The 21,503-nt window shown below is 30.0% G+C and overlaps 1 protein-coding gene and 1 long non-coding RNA gene across 2 annotated transcripts in view; both read left to right on the forward strand.

Annotated features, from left to right (window-relative positions):
- Positions 1-348: 348 nt before the first annotated feature.
- LOC143236233 (microphthalmia-associated transcription factor-like) overlaps positions 349-21,503 on the forward strand; it is a 71,532-nt gene continuing 50,377 nt past the window's right edge. The window contains exons 1-4 of the mRNA XM_076474512.1: positions 349-734; positions 12,554-12,758; positions 17,018-17,227; positions 19,400-19,493. Of these exons, the coding sequence (XP_076330627.1) occupies positions 514-734; positions 12,554-12,758; positions 17,018-17,227; positions 19,400-19,493 (730 nt within the window). The 5' untranslated portion in view covers positions 349-513. The remainder of the gene's footprint in view (positions 735-12,553; positions 12,759-17,017; positions 17,228-19,399; positions 19,494-21,503) is intronic.
- Positions 17,234-18,830, forward strand: LOC143237501 (uncharacterized). The gene is made up of 2 exons (XR_013020115.1): positions 17,234-18,583; positions 18,675-18,830. It is a non-coding gene; the product is annotated as an uncharacterized LOC143237501 (long non-coding RNA).

A 21,503-nucleotide genomic window follows, 5' to 3' on the forward strand; every position in this document is an offset into this window, starting at 1 on the left:
CTAAGTGTATGTATGTGTGTGTATATATATGTGCATCTCTGTGTGCGTGTGTGTTACTGTACTTAAGTCAAGTGATATGTGTTTTATTATTAGAAAAATAAGTTTAATTTTCCACATTTTATTCATGACAAACATACGAACTACTAATGATTGTTTTTAAACCGAACGAAAGTAGCTTTACGTTTTTCAAAAGTTCGTAGATGATTTCTGCCGAGATGACGTAAGTTATCCCTTTAATGAGTCACCTAAACTTCTTACCAATTGAATGAAAGCTATCCTTCTGGCTTCTTCATGGCCTATCCAATGGTGTAGCGACATTTCTGGACAATCTGCGCATGCTGTTGTAATTAAGCGTTCAGAGGCTGGAATTTTTGTACAAGTGATTGTTCTCGACTTACGATAAGTGCGTCACTGAGAACTCTTTCTGATTTAAAACAGATTCTAATTTATCCATAAACTCTCGGAATTTCACACTCGTTTAAGCGTTGATTACTTGTTAATTTTCTTATCGAAATGACATCCTCAACCAACGAATCGGGCATTGATCTAGATTATGATCTAAATGATCATCAGCGCTTTGACTTGGAGTCGCAGGTAGCATCTCCTAATATCGATTATTTTATCAGATCTACGGAAAGTTCCAGTACTGCTACTAGTGCCAACGTTAATACTAGCACCAATTCAGTGTTTTATACATTGAAAAGTAGAACACCGCCTGAAACTCATATTCAAAGGTAAGCAAATTAGCGTGAAGTTTACTGCTACTAAATGCTAGATGAAGTATTAAATGAAAACAACTTACAAGTGAGTTTCATGTTATGAGTTGTGGTATTGTATACTTTGTAGGACGAACAATTATCTTTTCTCACATAATAGTGAAAAAAAAGAAAAAAAGTGTGTTTTCTTATAGCAAAGCCACATTGGGCTATCTGCTGAGTCCACCGAGGGGAATCGAACCGCCGATTGTAGCGTTGTAATTCTGAAGACATACCGCTGTACCAGCGGGGGACAGAAAAAGAGAGAGAGAGATGTGGAACACTCATTTGCTATTTTAACAAGTTATCGTTAGTTTCGCCCAGTTTTAAAGTAGATGATCCATGGAATAAAAAAATACAAGTGGCGTGATTTTCTTTACACCAACTTGTATATCTACTTGTTGAATTTGTTTATTGAGTAAAACCTTTTGCTGTATACCATATTTGTATTATTGCTTCGCCACAGGGAGTTTTTACGTCACGTGATAAGTACGTGGCGTAATGACCAGATGTTTTTTATGCGAATTAGGTTAGAGGTAATGATTAGTGAGTTTGTTTTAGAGTAACACTGAAAATTCATCAAGAGTTAATGATTTACCAACCTTTTTTTTTTTTTTTTTTTTGGCGAGCTTGATACTTTCAGGTATTTTAGTCACTTCAGTTTTGTGAATGTTGAGTTTTTCATTTTTTGTATTGCCAAACAAATAAAAGTAAGAAAACGTACCCTACTCACAAAAGAAATTTAACAAATGAATGAAATTTTTGGAGCAGCAAGTGCAGTGAATTTAGTCCTATTGGTCATTATTAGTAGAAGTAAAGAAAAAGTTGTAAAACCAGAAGTTGTAGAAACATAATTGTTTTCTTATTGTTAATGGACTGCACGTTGTATTCTGCTTTTATCAAATAATCTAAAAAAACCCATCCAATAACAGAAACCATTACAACAACAGTATTAGGAGTGAGATTATGTTGCTAAAATTAAATAAAATCTAGACTTTAGTTTAAAATATGTGCTAGAAATGAGGTAATAAATTACTCAGAAATTATGAAATAATGGTGAGATTTGATGGAAGATAGGACTGAAGAAGCCAAAGAGAATGTACAGATGGATTATAGCAATAAAACTGAAGAACATGAACACTATGAAATGAGGGAAGCACAAGGTAATAAAGGTAGCATAAATTAACAAAATAGAATTCAAGATGAGAAAACCACAAATGATGATGAATTACTGTAGTCCAATGCTCAACTAAAAGATGTTTAGACAAAATGTATACTTAAATATTAATCTGGTTATTCAGTGGATCAGGAATGGTGCTGAATATCCTTCATGGCTAAAAGTGTCTCAACACAACATAAAGACAAAGACGTAATGGTTGATACTTACACGATCACCCTTTGTAATCCACATAGGTTAAAGACAATGAATAGATTAAGAGAATGCTTTTACAAGGTTGGATGCCAGAAAAATGTAAGGAATTGATATAAATCAGGTAAACCTTGCTGCGAGTGAAACATTTCACAAAAGAAATAAGCAATTACAACAGTATTGTATTGGGGCACCATTCAAAAGAGTTGCTCTTTTATTAGAGAAATAATACATCATGATGATGGTGGACTGTTTCAACAAATGGCCCAAAACATTTGCTGTTTCTCTTAAGGAAGTAAAAACTCTAGCAAAGAATATTATCAATGAACTTCTTTCAAAATTTGGAGTACCCATGTAACTTTATTCAGGTAAATCACCCTTGATTTATGATGTATTTCAAATTCTTAAAATCTAAAAGACCAGGACATCATCCATGTTATGATGAAATGATGGAGAAACACAGCTGTACAACTTTAATTCAGTTAGTGGTTTATGTGGATAAACATAATTAAATGTCAAGATCTTCCACTTCTACTCATGAGTTATTGAACACCACAAAATGAAGCTACAAACAACATATCACAACACTGATGTCTGAAAGACAATGAAATTACTATTAGACCTTCTGTGCTCACACCCTGAATCTTTTACAGAGTATGCAGTGAAGTTAAGGAAAAATATTGATGCCTTATACAACTTTACTCAGAAAAACAGTTAAATCAGCTATTGATAAGATGAAAAGTTACTATGACAAATCTTTATTTTATTGTAGTAAGCATATAACTATACAATTCATTAAAAGATAAAAAACTATATCCAAGGTTAAGTAGACACTGGAACAGCCTTATGCTATGTCAAAGGAGTCAATTATATTATTTATAGTATCCAGAAAGACATTTGTTCTGAGCCAAAGGTCATCCACCATGATTTATTTGAAAGTATATCAGCAAGAGAACAACCAACTGGTTAACTTTTTAGAAGATTTTTGGAAAGACATTGAATTGTTGGAAAAGGTTCAGAGGAGGATTACCAAAATGGTACCTTGGATGGAGGGGTTATCACGTGAGGAGAGATTAAGATCCTTAAAATTGATTTCTCTTGAAAAGAAAAGAGTAAATCTGATTGAAGTGTTTAAGATTGTAAAAGGAACCTATAATGTTAATGCATTAACATTTTTATGCTTAAAATTGAGAATTATTTTGTTTGTTTTGAATTTCACGCAAAGCTACTCGAGGGTTATCTGTGCTAGCCATCCCTAATTTACCATTGTAAGACTAGAGGGAAGGCAGCTAGTCATCACCACTCACCACCAACTCTTGGGCTACTCTTTTACCAACGAATAGCGAGATTGACTGTCACATTATAACATCCTCACAGCTGAAAGGGCAAGCATATTTGGTGCAACAAAAATTTGAACATGCCACCCTCGGATTATGAGTCAAACTCCTTAACACACTTGGCCATGCCAGACTATTGAGAATTATAGGAAAAGTATAGATTTAGGTGAGGTACAAGCCATCTTTTGCTGAGAGAATTTTGTTTGGGCTGCCTTCAGATGTTGTGGAAGCACTAAATTTGAGTGAGTTTAAAAGAAAGCTTGATATATATTTATATATATATATATATATATATATATATGAGTGGTAAGAACTGACTTTAAATTTATTTTAATAGCTTCAGTTTGGTTTAGAGGATGGGACAGCTGAGATAGCCCAGTAGATCCCCTGTTTTCCTTAAACATTATGTTATTTCACCAAAGGTAATTTAGTATAGTGAAGAGCCTGAGATTTATGTCAAGACCACTTTCAGAGTATCATTGGGGATAGCTTAACTAGTGGATTTCCTCAACCACCTATATTAAGAGATCCTCGTCACCTAATCAAGTGAAAACACTTATTTTTGATAAGGAGCAAGATATCATTCCACTTTTCTAACTTCAAAAATATTGCTGGCTGCACTGAATAGACAGTTTAAAGACAGTAAATAGGCCAAGAAAAATATTTTTTCATCAAAATTTTGATTATACTATTTTCTTTCACATACTTATTTAATTATTATGTTTTATTTATAAATACTAATGTTGTTAATTTTCCAATTTTCTTTTCTTGTTAATTATGGAAGTTTTGTAATGCACCATTGTTTAATTTGTACAATAGAACCACTCAAATGACTTCACAATCTCTGGTGGGGCAGTATTATATATTAATTGTGTTTTCTCTAAACTTAAATGTTTGTATTGTTGTTTTGTCAAAGAGAGTTTTGATATTATGTGAGGAACATCTGGTACAAAGGCTAGAGCTTTCTTGAAAGTTTATTACACAGTTTTGATGGTGTAAAATTCATAGCAAATTAGAATTGATGATTGATTTACTAAGACAGTTACAGTACTTGATTAGCTGTTGCATTTGTAAATTTCTTATCCATTTTGTTTGTTACTTTCAGTCAGTTAGTTCATTTTTAGGAATATTAAGTCTGTGGTTTAATGACCAAAAATAGTGATGTAAGAAAGGGTTGTACATACAAGAGAAATCTCGCAAGTAATTGAAGTTTTTGTATTAATGTCGACTGTAAATTTAAGCCTATCAGTAAACATCAGTAAAGCTGGTTTGTAAAGTTACAGAACCTGAAGTTTAAAAAGTAATGTGCTTTCCATATCATTAAGTGGACTTTCCAATATTATTTTTTACCAAATAATCTAAAATAACCCATTCAATAATATAAAATGTCACAATAATTAATCCTAACAAAAATGATCATTAACATTAGTTTTGTACAGATTGACCAGATTTGAATTTCATTTGTGAATTGAAAGTTTAAGAGAATCCCTAGCTCATTTTAAAGTCTTTAAAATTTCAGTAACATAAAAAGGCATCTACTATACAATTTTTTATCATAAATAAGTGATAAGTGTACAAGTTTTTCTGTAATTTTTAGTTTTTAATAGCTTCTTGGAAGTTACAAAAGCAGGAAAGTTTTGTTTACTCTTTTGAACTGAACACTGGCTGAATGTGTATGACATAAACAGCATTATAGCTTTCTTATTACTTCTTCTAAAATTGATTGATATGAGAAGATGTATAAGAAGTTTTTGAAAAATGGTATTTCACTTTAAACATTAAGTGTCATTGCTAAGATTTCACTATAATGTATATGTAAAAAATAATATAATCCATATCATTTTAAAATATGTTAGATTAGTATATGCCAGTAAAACTTCTTAGGACAGAAAAGGAACACTATTTTAAATTATTCTAGCTTTTAAAGGAACAAAAGGCTAATGGGAGAGTCATATTTTAATTAGAAAGTAACATCACCTTAATGATGATCAGAAAAAAGGTAAAGTTTGCTAACTAATGGAAATCAAATAATTATCAAGAATGTTCTGTTAAAAAATAAATTAAAGCAAGAGTTCACAAGCTAGTTTGCTAAAACAGTAAAAGTAAAAAAATTATCTTCTAATACTTTTATAATAGGCTCTGTAGAAAAGATAAAGTGATGAATATTATTCAGCAAATTAAATTCATCAGTAAAGCAACACAAGTTAAATGAAGCTCTGGTTACTCATGTACATATTTCTGCCCTACACAAAAAAAAAACTAAAACTTTTAATGTAAAATAACATACCAAATCATTAGATACACAATTTTTAACTATATAATTCTTTGAAAGCTATATTTGCTAAAGAAAAATAGTGGAGCTGAGTTTCCAGTACTTATTAGTAGTAGTAAACATGCCACCCTATGGATGGACAGCTGTTTGTGCTAGTAGTTAATAATAGTTTTAACTAGAGGTTTGATTAAAAAAGAAATTATTAAATCCAAATGGAATTTGAGAAACAGCTTAGTGATAATGTTAAAACTAATGGTTAAATTTTTTATAGGTAAGCAAAATTAGGATTAGGCCAGTTTGATAGCAAGGTTTTTGTTAAAAACTATGTGATGGATGAGCTTTAAAATGTTCTGTTCTTTTTGTTTCTATAAGAATAAATATTAGTAATATACCTGGTCCAGAAAATATTCTATGGGAAATATTGGGATTAACTTGAACCATGTGTATATTATTCCACTTATTGTAGTGAAAAAGACTAAGAAATTATAACAGATAAAGCACCAAGACAGTGTTTTGACAGGGTTTTAATGATGGTTAAAGATCAGATATGTGAGTGTCTATCTCTTTCATCTTTTATATGTCATTAAACAATAAACAGGTGCTTGAAAATTAGAGTTGCTGCTATTATATTACTCTTACTTATAATATGGGTGATAAGAATTGCCCCGGAAAGTATAAACCAGGTAGTCTTGTTTCTGTAGTTAGACAATTCTTTGCAAAGTAAGTTAATGGAATATTATTATCAAACCAACAATGACATTGATTCACTAAAGAAACATTTTCTCTTACTAATCTTTTGACCTTTTCTGAATATATTACTTGCTATCTGGTATATTTATTTTAAAAATATTTTAATAAGATTTCACATAAAAAAGATTATCTTGAAAGTTACATCAGTAGAGGCTCAGGAAAGTCTAGTTAATTGGATTGTACGATGGTTAGTGGAGAGAGAATAAAAGATTGTTAATAATGGAATCTTGTCAGATAAGACTCTAATTTCTAATGAAGACCCTTATGACTCAGTGCTTGGTCCTTTATTTTTATTTACATAATTTTGATAAGTGCATAATTTGTAACTTAGTAGTTTGCAGATGAAAAACTTGCATATTTTTAACTGTATTGAGAATTCTGAGATACTACTGAATGACTTAATTGGATTAGTTGGATAAATGTTTGGCAAATAAACTTTAATTATAAGTAAATGTAAGGCACAGTATTGAGTGGAAATAATTATGGGGAATTCTATGACTGATTCCACTGATAAACATGATACAAGCATAAGAATTTTATATAATATTCCAGAAATTGAATGATTCATAAAAACTGATTTCTGGATCCAAATTATGAAAAGCATGATCAATTTGATGTTGAAGGTTAATTGATTCTAACTTGCTACTGTTGTTTAATCAGTGGAGATGGAAAGAATATAGAGAAGATAAAATAAGAAAATTATGTTAATGCTCGTATATAAACACACACAAAGATGTATGTAGGTACAATACATAAAAAATTTTGGTTCAGTAAATCTTAAAATGTAAATCTGGAAATTAGATTAACACAAGTAAAACAATAAAGAAAAGTTACAAAACTTACTTGGAGTAGTATTTTATCAGAAGCATCACATGGTCAATTTAGGGGCTGTAAGCTGAAAGTAATGGATAAATAAAGCTAAACCTAAGAACAAGTTGAAAAGTATAATAATTTTACCAGACACTGATTTAACTAAATTAATTTGATGATGATTTACTACTATTAATTATATGTTGTATAACTTATAATAGCAAATGAAGGCTAGGTAATGCTGTGAAATATCCAGATAAAACTCATTTAAAATCAAAACAATAGGACGGATCTGCTTAATAACAGGAGATCCAATTCACATACTTATTATAAAGTAATTTATAATAACTTCTATTTTCAACTAATCAGAGTGAATCCATGTACCAGACTGTCTAAATTCAATGTTTTTTAATTTGCAATAAATGTTGCATTTATTCACAGTGACTAACATTACTATATAACTGGTTATTGTTATTTCAAACATTCTTGAAGCTGCACCTCAAGATATCATCTTAACTATCACTGAAGGACACTGCTTTTGACATCCGTTAGCAATGTGCAGTATTACAGTAATGTCTTTCAAAGGCAGAACAAGTATTAACTACTCAAGAATAGCAAAGGAACAAAGGCAGCTTGAATAAAATCACTTTAAAGTCTTTCTTGACTACATGTTATATGAAACCTGTACACATACAGAAGAAATAATGAATTCAGAACAAATACTATATTATGAGAAATATGCATTCTATGCTCTTGTCACTAAGATTGCTCATTATTTTCTTATTAATTTCAGAAATAAATAAGTTAGTGAAATATCAGGTGTAGTTATGGTGCTATATAAAACACATTTAAATCCATAAGCAGTTATAAAATGGTTAGATCTCATTTGGAGTATTGTTTTCAGTGTTTTATTACTTACCTTAGGAAGAATATTAAATTCTTGGAAATGGTTCAGAGAAGAACTACTAGCATGATATCTGGGATGGAAATGTTGCCATGCAAGGAATGTTTTTCTTAAAAACATTGAAGAATTAGAGTGGATCTTATATAGGTATCTAAGATTCCTGAGGAAATTAATAGTGTTGTTGCATTTTCTTCTATCATACTTAATGGTGAGAATGGTAATACTTATGGACGTGCATAAATTGTCACAGGTTAAAGCTGATCTTCATCTTGTTTTACTGACAGGATGGTTGTACTTTGGAATTGATTGCCTACAGATATGTTGGATGCAGTAAATTTGAAGGAGTTTAAGGGAAATTTGATAAATATCTGAAAGATAAAGGCTGGCTTTGATTTTTTTCCCAATGGATGGAATGGTTTAGATGAACTAATATGTTGCTTGTTGTCTTTAAAGTTTTTGTTAAAATTTAATATTTTGATTATTTGTTCCTGATTTCAGTAACCTTTGTGTCCAAAGTATGGTTAGAAAAACCTCTAATATGAAAAATTAAAGACAATAATTCATTGAATTTATAAATCCTGTCCACAACATTTTATAATACTGAACAAACTTTATTGCATCTAATGTTTAGGAATAGTTCTTGGAATGTAAAAAACTTATAACTGTAAAATTAATTTTTTAATGAAAATGTTTGAATTTGGCATTTCATAAACCTTACTTGTATCAAAGCCCAGGTGATGTGTATTCTTTGTGGTGAAAGGGCCTTTTTTTCTGCCATATTGTGGATACACCAATGAAATTTCATTGGATTCATTTTTTTAAGAATAATAATGCCACACAAAGTATGAGTTTTGAATTAACTACTATTCTTCTTATCCTTAAGTGTACAACTTACATCCTTAAGTAATTTGTGAAGATGAGAAACCCGCTTGAAGTAAAAATGTATCTCAAGACAGCTAGTAAGGTTATTAAAACTTTTAAAAAATAGAGGACAATGTTTCGACCTTCTTAGGTCATCTTCAAGAACGCCAAAACGTTGTTCTCTATTTTATTAACAGTTTTAATACCATTACCAGCTGTCTTGAGATACATTTTTACATCCTTAAGTTCATTTAAAAAGTATATCCAATATCTAAAGTTTCATTGTATAGTCTTCCTAACTAATTTTATTATGAATGAAAATTTAACTTCAAATAATTTTTAAGCTCTGCTTTTTGTACTCTGACTTAAGATCAAACACAGAACAAAAAGAAGCTTTGTTTACTGTACTACACACACTGCTAAATTCTTTACACCTCTTCAGCAGATAGTTGTTTCAATTAAGTCATTATTAAAATAACCACTAAACTCGGCTAAACCAAGCAAAGTGTTCCATGTTTTCATCAAAACATATCCAGTAGGATAACTTACAAGAAATACTTAATTTCATTAAAGTACTTGCACAGAATTACAGTTGGTGGCTTATCAGTTTATAATATTTGGGATAACCAAAGAAAATTTATATACTTTTGTTAGTAAAGTGGCTAGAGGGTGTTACATGCTAGTCCCTTTTATCAGGCACTTAGTTGAAGAAACTTTTTTCAACACTTAATGTTTACATTATGTTGTTTTTTCATAAATGACATGTTACAACTATTTTATGTTATAACCCAGCTGGCTTGATGAGTGCTGGTATTGAGTAAAATGTCCCATCAGAAATGGTATGAAACAAATTAGATGTAATTGAAATTCTGATATATTCACTTTCTCAAAAAATGGAAACCTGAACAAACAAAGAAAAATATTATCAGTTCTTTTATGATGGCATGTTTAATGTTTATTAATGATACATTTTGTTGTACATGCATATTTGAAGACATTTAACTATCAATACTAGCTTAGAAAATTAAATATTCTGCATTTTTTTAATGGATGGAGAAGATGTTACTTTTTTTACCATTTACAAGCATGATTGTACATGTTGGGCATGATCACATTTACAGTTGTTTGTAATTGTTCTTCAAAAAGAACATCCTGAATTAAAATAAGATTTATCTCATTAGCGAAAATAAACTTATTTTATTTTGTACTTATTATGGCTTGATATTAACATATAAGTTCCAGTAATATACAAGTTACTGATTTTCTTGTGTATTAGATGAACTCTTTCCTTGCAAATATTGTAAAAGACATACAAATATATGATTAACTGAACTATGTACTTTAATTATCATTGTCATGTGTGCATTCTATGCATACTTGAAACATTGTTTGAATAAGTGTAGTTACATCTATCATAAATTTGTTGTAGAATATATAAAGTTTACATGAGTGTATTTAATTTATAAACTTATACAGAGTGTTAGTGGTGATGAAAGTGTAGATAAACTTCCTTTAGTACCTCAACAAACCTTTAAATGAAATCCTGTATGGCTCATGCATGAAGTAGTTTCTCATAATGGTCATTTGTCCACCAAATGTTCATTTGTTTTTAACACTTTTTCTGGTAATAATTTGTCTCTAGTTAATAAAGATAATCCAGAAAAATCATTAAGGGGAATAAATAACATTTTGCCAGGTGTATGTGTGTGCAAATTCATTAGTTTTCTATAACTCGAAAACAAGCATTTCAGTATGCTAACATCAAGAGGTAAGCTTTCATCTTACTTACTCCCAAATGATAGCACCTTATTTCCTTATTCTTTATTTCAATTAATTCATTACTTGGGATAGCAGTCACCTTCCCACAACTCTCTGCAGGCAATAAAGGGTGATATAGATGTGGAACGGTGTGTGTTTAAGCACCCACATCTTGCTCTCCTAATTTTTATTTCTAAATCTATTGCTACTCTTTATTTTTTATGTGAGACTGGCAAATGGAAGTTGAGATTGGTAGACAGTGTATCCCCACTACAATGTGGATGCTATTCTTGTAGTCACTTCCAAAACCTAGGGTACATTTCATAATCCCACATTGTAGTTTGTACCCTGGGATCTTTTCAGTTGATACAACATTTTTTGTTTAATTTGTTTTTGTTTCAGCTTGTGTTTGAGTCATAACAAACTAATATAATTAGTCAGAGGTTTAGATTTGCTGTTTTTATCACAGTCCTTCCTTGTGATTGTACTTCATTAAAATGTGTTTATATTTACACACACACATATATATATATGCATATATATATATATGTGTGTGTGTGTAGAAAGAGACAGAGAGAATATTTTTAATAAAGATCTATAGTGTAACTTTCCAGTATATTTTTTGAGGTTTTATCATTTTTATTATATACATGTGTGCAACTAGGAATGCTAAAAATACATGCACTTTGCTCTTATAAATAGAGTAGACATTATGAGTTGATTAGCTCATTACATTGAGTAGACATAAGTAGGCCTTAAGCTTTAAATTGTGTTTAATATGTTTCATATATCAATATTAATGCTCTCGACCTTTCATGGTTCCAACTTAATGTTATTTTATCTAAGCATGAGTTCAAATTTTAGTTAAATCATAATTGAATATTAAAATTGTATTTGCCTTGTATGTTTAAAGTAACAGGTTAATTTATCAGTTTTGAAATTTTCCAATATTTAGCTTTAATTTGCAAAATGAATGGAAGCACACAGTTTTTGCTCCTAAAGTTACACACACACACACATATATATATATATGTACACAGTACCTCTGTGCACAGAAGTGGATTTCATTTCCTTGTAGTTTATATGTTTGTATACTTTTTATAATGATAATTTAATGTAAATTATTTTAAAAACTTATTTTAAAGAAGGAGCATAGTGCTAGACTTTTTAGTGACTTCAAAATATCATTAATTGAAAAGTAGAACAAAATGAAAACAATGTGAGGAAGTCATTGACACTTCTGGGCCATCACTCACTCACTACATAAATTGAATATAAGCTTTCACATCCATGAACTTACATGTATCCTACAAGTACTTAAAATAATTTCAACTAGTCACACACTACATCATCCATGAGGCCATTCTGCAAATGTATAATTATTAAAAAAAAAAAGTTTTATTGAAGAACAAGTCATTAAAATTTAAAAGGTTAATCCTGGTATTCAAATTCATATTTCCAACCTTTTCATCACACCCTGTAAACATACCACTCACTGTAAAATTGTGTAAATTCTGAACAATGGAGAAGTCAGGAATATGTGTCTAAAATTAAAATATCCTACAGCTGTTGTTTTCATCCATAAGTAAGGTTTTTTCAATATCCTGAACTTATTGTTCATTTCAATAGGAAGAGCAAAATGCTTTATTTTTATTAACATTTATATATATGTATATGTTGTATGATGCTATTAAATGAGAAGTTTTCTTCATATTATTATTTTTAAATATTGTATAGCTCTGGGGATCTGAAAACTACTGCCATAATGAGTCGTACTAATCTTAAACAACAGTTAATGCGAGAACAGATGCAACAGTTAAAACAGAAAGAAGCACTAGTTCAACCAAAAATACTTTCATCTTCTGCTCCTACAACAGCTGCAATAAAAGTACCAGTGGGAACCTCTGCAGTTGGTTTCTCTGTACCTCGTCAAGTGCTACAGGTCAGTTTTTCAGATGCAAAACTGGTTTCATTGGAAACAGTTGTTAGAGTGTTAATGTATTACTCATATGTAAGCTAGACTAGCTTCCTGTAAATTATAAGTTTAAGAATGTTTGTACATTCTTTCTGTTGGAACAAACATAATAATTTGTATATCAAAGTTGCTGATGTGTGGGATATTTCTTGATATCTACACATTGTCTTTATGTATTGTAATTATCATAATTTTTTCTTATATTTCTATTTTAAACTAAATTACACTTTTTTTTTCAAAGCCTTTCTTAGATGTCATTGACTAAGCAATCTCATTTACTATTTTTTCATGTATACTGTTTGTGCTGTATGACCAATATGTGAAATTATAGTTTAGTTGCACATTCACTGTTTCATATTTCTTTCCCATAATAATTTAACAAACAATACTTACTGAATGTAATTTTTAACTTATTCTTTGTTATCTTAACTGTTTTGATATGTATGTGTGTGTGTGTATAAATTAGAAAACTTTATCATAACTGATATGTAGCACAAGAATCTCTACAAATAAGTCTTGAAATACATGTATATCCTGAAATTTTCTAAAATAATCTTTAATTTCTGAAAGTAGGACAAACTTTATTACTGATTTGAAAATTTCAAAATCACATTATGTTACTATTGTATAAAAATTTAATCGATTAAAATAAAATCTATCATAGCATATCATAATCATGTGTATTAGTTTCTCCATTATCAGATGTACAACTCAGCAAGTCTTCAAACATATTTTATCCTGGGCATGCTGTGTTCCGCAATTTCTGCTGTAGATCATTTTTAATCCCTTCCATTAGATTTTCTGATTTAATGGCATTTGCTCAGTTACCACATGCACCGTTGTCCATCAGATATTGTAATCTTATCATCACATGACTAATCCCATGTTATTTTTATTTGTTTAAGCTTTAGTATAATGTCATGCATTTTTGGTCTCTTATTACCTATAAATTAAATCCAGCATAACGGGAATACATGATCTTTTAAATGAAAACTTGTTTACCAATTCAAAATGCATATCTGCCTTGTATGGAATTCTGAAGTCTGTCTGTAAAAACCTACATAACATGCAGTGCTTTTCACATCAATTCTTAAAGCGAACAAGATTTTCTGCTCTTTGTGGTGTTGTGAAATCTCTACCTGTACATAGCCAAAATTTTCTCCACTATAAAAGTGATGCAAGAACAGTTCAGAACTTCTACATTGATTGTATCAACATTTTTCTTAAAAATGTGTAAGTGGATTATGTTTATATTGACTATTATATTTTTTTGTTATGAATGCACTAAAAGGATATTACACTGTTGCAGAAAATACTATATATATGTGTGTGTGTGTAGGTTCTTTAGAACATATACAACATTACATATCTTTGGTTTCTTATGCATTTCATTAACAATGGAAAAGAAAAGCTTGCTAAAGATGTTGCTTTTGTCTGTCTAACATAAGCTAATTTTGAATGTTATTTTTTTTAAACTTTTATGTAAGCAGGTTAGTATTTACACCAGTTTAATTACAATGAGAGTGATGCAGTATTCATACTAGACTCATCTTTTCAGATATTCTTCAAAGTGTAATGATTTGGTTCTATGAAAATATTATTCTTTTATGTATGAGATTTACATACCATGAATAAACAATATTAACGGCTTTTAACTGCTAATTTATGAAAATTTTTATATAATATTTGCTAAAAACTCTCAATTTTGCTCGTGTGTTGTAAATGGTAAATGTAAATCACGTACTTGTAAATTATCACATCGCTATACATGTTACTAAGCCACTTGGCTATAAAACCTGAATGTATAGATGAAAGATTTTGGTTTGAACAAGATGAGTGTGATAGAGAAAATGTAAGTACTCCTTTTCTTCCATTCCTCACCTCAAACTATTTAAAATGGGCCAGGTGTAACCAAATGGTAAGTATGCTCAGAAATATGAATTTGAGGACTCACCGTTTGCTTCTCATTGTCATAAAAATGCAGTCTGTACTTTGAAACAATGGATACACTGTAAGAGTAAAGGTTAAATCTCACTGTTTGGTCAACCAAGAGCTGCTGACTAGCTGTCTTTATATAGGCTGTCAGTTCCAAAATTATGAAACAAAATATTTCAAAATTTATAACAAGACTTCAGAGTTGTTGCAGTGATCAAGTATTGTTAGTGTTTTTTTACTAGTTTATCATAAATGTGAAACAGTGGCTAATATTCAAGCACCTTAACAAATAATTGAACCTGTATATAAAAAGTAAAGGAAGATCTTAACTATATCTTTAAATTCAGATAAAATCTTGCTAGCATGGTAATGGAAAAACAAATAAAAAATACTCTTTTTACCTCTGAGATAAGACATTTAATTATGTAACTGAACAGTGTACTATATACAGGTAATATAAATTTTATAAATGTAAAATGGTGTAGGGATGGCAGTACCATAAAGAATGCAAGCAAGAATATATATGGATGACACAGTTAAACACTGATCATCACTCAGTGATGACGAGAAACCCACTTGTTGAGAAATTTATATGCAAAAACGGCTCGTTTGGGCTGAGAAAACACTTTTACATAGAAGAGCGAACAACGTTTCGACCTTCTTCGGTCATCGTCAGGTTTCGACACACAGTTACACAACCCCTTTCAAACATGTGGTCAGCTTCCGGTCAGTTACCTCTTTCTTTGTGAACCTGACGATGACCGAAGAAGGTCGAAACGTTGTTCGCTCTTCTATGTAAAAGTGTTTTCTCAGCCCAAACGAGCCGTTTTTGCATATAAACTGATCATCACTAAATGACTTTCAATGCTTAAGTGCAAAATGGCCATGAAGTAGGTTGATTTGACTGATTTTGAAGCAAAAGTCTGTAATAGTCAAGACATGTTTTGACCCAACTTGGTTTTCTTTGTACATAAGTCCTAGTCTCTTAGTTACACTACATTTATACCTATCCTAACATGACCATGATATTATGATTAAAAAAAACTGCATACCAACAGTTAAGAATGTATAACTTCCAACTGCAGTAATTTTGAAGTCAATTATGCATTTTACAGTGTAACCTTAAATTATTGTTTTGTATTCTTTTAACACTGGCATCCATAGATCATCTTGTATTTACAAAATGATTTTTATTACTAGTTTTGTGCCATTTTTCCCCTAACTGAAAGTTAGTTTATTTTATAAATGTGCATAATAAAAATTTAATATTATTACATTTAATTTTTTTTTTACTCCTGCACTTCATACATAATATAGTGGTTGGCTCACTAGGGCCACTGATTATATAGTGTACAAAGTATTAAATGTTATAAATATTTTAGTTATTTAATGTTCATATAGATTTGGCTGGTTATTCCTGTTGTAGTTAAGATTTCTGTATAAAAGCTAATTTCAAGAGGTAATGATAACATCATTAACACTAGATTTATATATATTTTTAAAGTAGTACTATTCAGTACACTGTTCACTGCTCAGAAACAGAGTAAATTTAGGTTAAATTGGCATTAGTTACAAAGTATTAATAAAGTTATCTCAAAAAAAAGAAAAGAAGAAAGTTGAACAGTTTGATTTGTTGGTCACTCTTGGGCTTGGTATGTTAGTGACAGTTTCTTGCCTTGCTTTTAGAATTGTTGGATAGAGAAAAATGAAAGTGAGTAGCAATAATCTTTTAAAGTAAAACGCTCTGTCATCGTTGATTGTTTAGCATTGCAATTGTTATGCATATATCGTGTCTGCCAATTCTGTGATTACATAGTAGATCACTGCTTAAAAAACATTTAAATAATTCAGTTTATTTTGCAAGAAAAATTTTTTCAGACAATCATATTATATAACTGTGGCTTTTAATAGGGGTTCATATTACATCCAACTTCCAAACAAAAATTTTAAATTCATGGCAGCTGGTGTATTAATCTCATCATTATAGATATAATATACCTTTTAAGAGGTGTTTTTTTCTTGAAAAACATTCATTTCCGAATATGATTAATAGAGAATATCACTTAACTAATTAGAATTCATGGCTTAGATATGGTACCTAGCTGTTGATAACATGATATTATATAAAATTACTACAATTCTGGTTTTATAAATCTTTAACAAAACTGTAGAATTAATAATATCAAGGAATGACATTCTGAAAACATGCATAATATTCTGTTTATAGCTATCATGGTATTACTTAAGAACAAATATAAACCTGACAGTTTTAATAATGCATTTTCTTCCAGGTCCAGACTTGTCTAGAAAACCCCACAAAATACCATGTTTTACAGAGCCAAAGAAGACAAGTACAACAATATATAAGTAATACTCATGGGAGTATGCACCCACAAATTCATACTCTGTCTGTTGCCCCAAATGTACGAAGCTGTGATCTAAGTCCTGACAGTCCATCACCCATCCTACCTAACAGTTCTGCACCCACTAGCATATTAGATGTGAGTATCATTTTCTTCATATGTTTAACCAAAGGAGAATAATTGCCTTTTCATATTTGGGCAGTTGTAAAGCTTCAAAATTTTAATATTGTAAAGAAAATCTAAGAACACACTTACAAATTACTGTAATTTTATTACTTGGCTATCTAAAACAGGATGCAAATACATAAAACACTCTTTAAAATTTTATTAATTAATTATGATGCTGACCACATATTGATAAATAGAATATTTGTGTAAGAATATTCTACTAGTATTAAGATTTTAATGAATTAGTTTCTTATAAATAAAAGCCTAAGTACATTTTTTTAATTTGTAAAGAAGACAACTGAATAATAAGGTTATCAAGTCAGAAGTATGTATTGTGCTAAAAATAATTATTGGCAACATAAACTAAAAAGTAATAAAAACCAACGTATTTTACTAAAGTGTACACTGTTGATGTTCATAACAGAAGTTTGTAATTACTTCAAGGTTAAACTTGTGACTAGGAAGATGGATAAACTTTAATTTTGTTAAATCATAAGATTTCTTTTTTCAGTTTTTTATGTTCTATTGGATTTTTTCCATTTTATGGCAGCAAAAAATAACTTTTAAAGGGCTATAACTCATTTCTGTTTTCTATCATTCCTTCATTAAAGTAAAAATATGCTTAGTCCATGCTTATTTTCTCCTAAATAAAACCTGATATTTAGTACTTCAGTTATGAAAGGTTTAATTATTTGTATTTAGTGTGAAGTTTCAGTATCAGAGATTTTCTTTGGTGTGAGTAAAATCTGGTGAGTAATATAAGTGAAATTGTTAAAACTTTAATAGAAAGAACATTAAAAATAATATCCACTGATTTTAGATTTTAGTTCTTTTTAGAAATTTTGTTTGGTTTCAAAAAAATATTAATAAACCATTATTAGTTTCCATCAGATGTAACTACTATTCTCTTTAAGAATGTGATTTATACCTTCTCACTTCTCAGCAAAATATTATTAATGACTATTATTATTATATAAAACTAATAAATTAAGCTTGGAAATTCTTTGTATTACATTTAAAGCTAGTCAGAGTAGCTTCCCGTTTATAAGGTATTGACGCAGGGTGTATGAATCATAACAATTCCTCCTTTTTTCATTTTTAAAGTTGTCATGTGTATGTTTGGAAAAATCCCATTATGTATTCCGGATTCATCACTGTCTTTAAATACTACCTCAGGAAAATAAACAGTTTTTAATTTTGAACACAAAAAACTTTACTTAAGATCCCATTCAATGGAATTATGTCAATGTAAACTTTTGTGCTCATATATATAAAACTAATAAATTAAGCTTGGAAATTCTTTGTATTACATTTAAAGCTAGTCAGGTTTTAGCTTATCTTGAGAAACAGATTGTAAGCAGCTCAGGATATTGCTTATATTCTTGAGAAATAATACTGGCCCAGAATGGTACGTCAGAGTAGCTTCCCGTTTATAAGGTATTGACGCAGGGTGTATGAATCATAACAATTCCTCCTTTTTTCATTTTTAAAGTTGTCATGTGTATGTTTGGAAAAATCCCATTATGTATTCCGGATTCATCACTGTCTTTAAATACTACCTCAGGAAAATAAACAGTTTTTAATTTTGAACACAAAAAACTTTACTTAAGATCCCATTCAATGGAATTATGTCAATGTAAACTTTTGTGCTCATATATAGTTTTAAGGCAGTAATAGCTGATATATTCTATGTAGAAATCACTGAAACTATTATATTATTAAATATTTATTAAAAATCAATGTCATTGAAATCTTAATTATTAACATGTGAGAACAGTTGCACTATTCCATAGAGACATGATGTTGGCTAACTGTTTACCTGTTTAAATAAAGGTGATATATTTGATTTGCTGGGAAAATACATGGAATTGAACAAATATTTATACAAAACTAACCAGTAATAATATATTTAGGATAAAACATAATCTTATACATCAATATAATATTACACTTTAAGTTGAATCTACTTCAAAAACTACAAAATAACAGAATTATCAATGAAGCAACCACAGCCTCTGTACGTGTCTTATTGAATTTATTGTTTATGCCTATCATTGTCACCAGAACAAAATGTATGTAAGTGAGGAAACATTACAATGGAACCAAGTTAATACTTGCATATTTCTATTCATGCTTCCCCAGAAAATTGACAAGAGTGGAAGTTTGAGTCTTTTTGGATGCAGTATGGGCCAAGATATAATAGGCATTGAGGGGAAAAAAAAAGTCAAAACAATAGGTAAATAAGCTGTTTTGTAACCAATTTACATGTTTTTTTGGCTTTTTTTATACATATAATCCCTATGTCTTTCCAGTTCTTTATTTTTAACCACTAAATACACTTTGGAATGTTTGTTTATTTTAAGTCATTATTATAGACTGAAAACGTAATTTATTTTGAAGAAACAATAAACCTGTCAAAATATATATGGAGTGGTATTCAAGATTTCCTCTCTCTTGTTCCAACGCCTATTAACAAGAGAAAAGCAAATCAATATGGTATATGCTGACAGCCAATATTAAATATGATGAACGTAGTACAGTATTAGTACTATGTGCATAACATAGAAGAGAACTAATCACATTTAATAATACTGCATGTTTGTAGCTTTACTGCATGACATACAAGGGATTGATTTAATTTTGTTTTCCATCATTCAGTGTAGGGTGTACCATTCAAATACACTAGTTAATCGGAGGAAAAAAGACAAGCTGAATATAATCTCCATAGTAAAGAAGGTTGTATAGGTTTAATATATTACATGTCCTCAGTTAAAATTACTGTTGCAATTTAAAAAGGGTCAAAGATAAAATTTATGTGCCAGTATTTTTTCGTCCTTTATGTAATTTTTACGTTCAGCCCTATCACGAAAATTCAAAGCCGTAATTCATATTATCAATAATCATATGCTGAAAAATCGTAGATTTAAATTAAAGATAAAATGTTTGATAAAAGTGTAATATCTCGTAAACTACAACAACAAAAATTTAGGGGCAACAGTTTCTCGTGAATCGGAATTCAACGAATTTAGTACTCAATACAAGCAGGACTGCAAGTAAAAGCACATCCGGTATTACGTGCAGGTAAGTTAACTTTCTAAATTTATTTTTTCTTTCAGGACAACAACATAAACTTGCAAAGCTAACCTTTCTTTCCTCTCCCCGCCACGATATTAAAGTAAAGAAAAAAACGAAACTTTTTGGCGCGGGAATTTTAGGCGCCACTAAGATTAGATATGTTAGTTTCATGAGAAAAGTAATTGATGCACTCAACATCATGTGAGTAAAAAACAAACTAAAACTCGTGATCATCCATTATAATCTTTAGATTTAATAGGGATGGGAGTTATATATACACATGTTAGAATAACAATCTTAATAAAAACTCAGCTGAAGTTTGATAAATACTTTTTTGTTATTATTCATTTTAATGCCCTTTCGTCTGTAGCACTCGCCACTCTGCTAAAACAAGGTTCTCGCAGATAGAAGAATGAATTCCAACACGCGTTTCATGAATTTGAAATTCATTTATGTTGTAATATTAAATTGTTCAGTGATGCTTGCGGAAATATCGTCGATCTAATATAATCTCATTGACAACGGGTACAGTATGTGTACTGTATTCTTGTTCATTTAAAGAATGACTGTCAAAGTTCAGAGAAATGTTTGTGTCTGATCTACTGTGAAACTTCCTTGTTTACAAGTCTTCATAGCTGAGCATGAGTTTACAAAACTGTTGAATCTCTATCTGAAAGGAGTTTTGAAATTTTGTTTTCCTCACAAACTGCCTGCTTTAGTGTCGTCTAAAGAAATTAATATTAACTTAAAAGCAATCAGTTCAGATATATTTTTACGTGTCAACTCATAAAGATTAGAAAGCACTGTCTCATCACTTGGTACCCTAACTTAGGAAAAATACGTTAGCCATAAATACATGTATATTAAGCTAATAATGTCAAACAATTTATTTAATAGAAGTATAATAAAAGATAGAATTAGAAAGTAGTAACATATGTTATATATTAAATATTTCTAATACTGTTAACGACAGTAACTGTGAATAAAGGATATAGTTTACCATACTTGGGAGACAGAAACGTTTGCAGTTGGCTCGAGCTACTGTCATAAAAATAAATCTCTGTAACATATAATGTGGTATATCGTTTCCAATTTTTTTTTCCCAAATCTCCCTAATTAATGTTTTGACCAATAAAAACACGTTAAAATACAACTGCAACGAATGACACGT

Source organism: Tachypleus tridentatus, chromosome 13 (genome assembly GCF_004210375.1).
Source record: "Tachypleus tridentatus isolate NWPU-2018 chromosome 13, ASM421037v1, whole genome shotgun sequence".
Classification (NCBI taxonomy): Eukaryota; Metazoa; Arthropoda; class Merostomata; order Xiphosura; family Limulidae; genus Tachypleus; species Tachypleus tridentatus.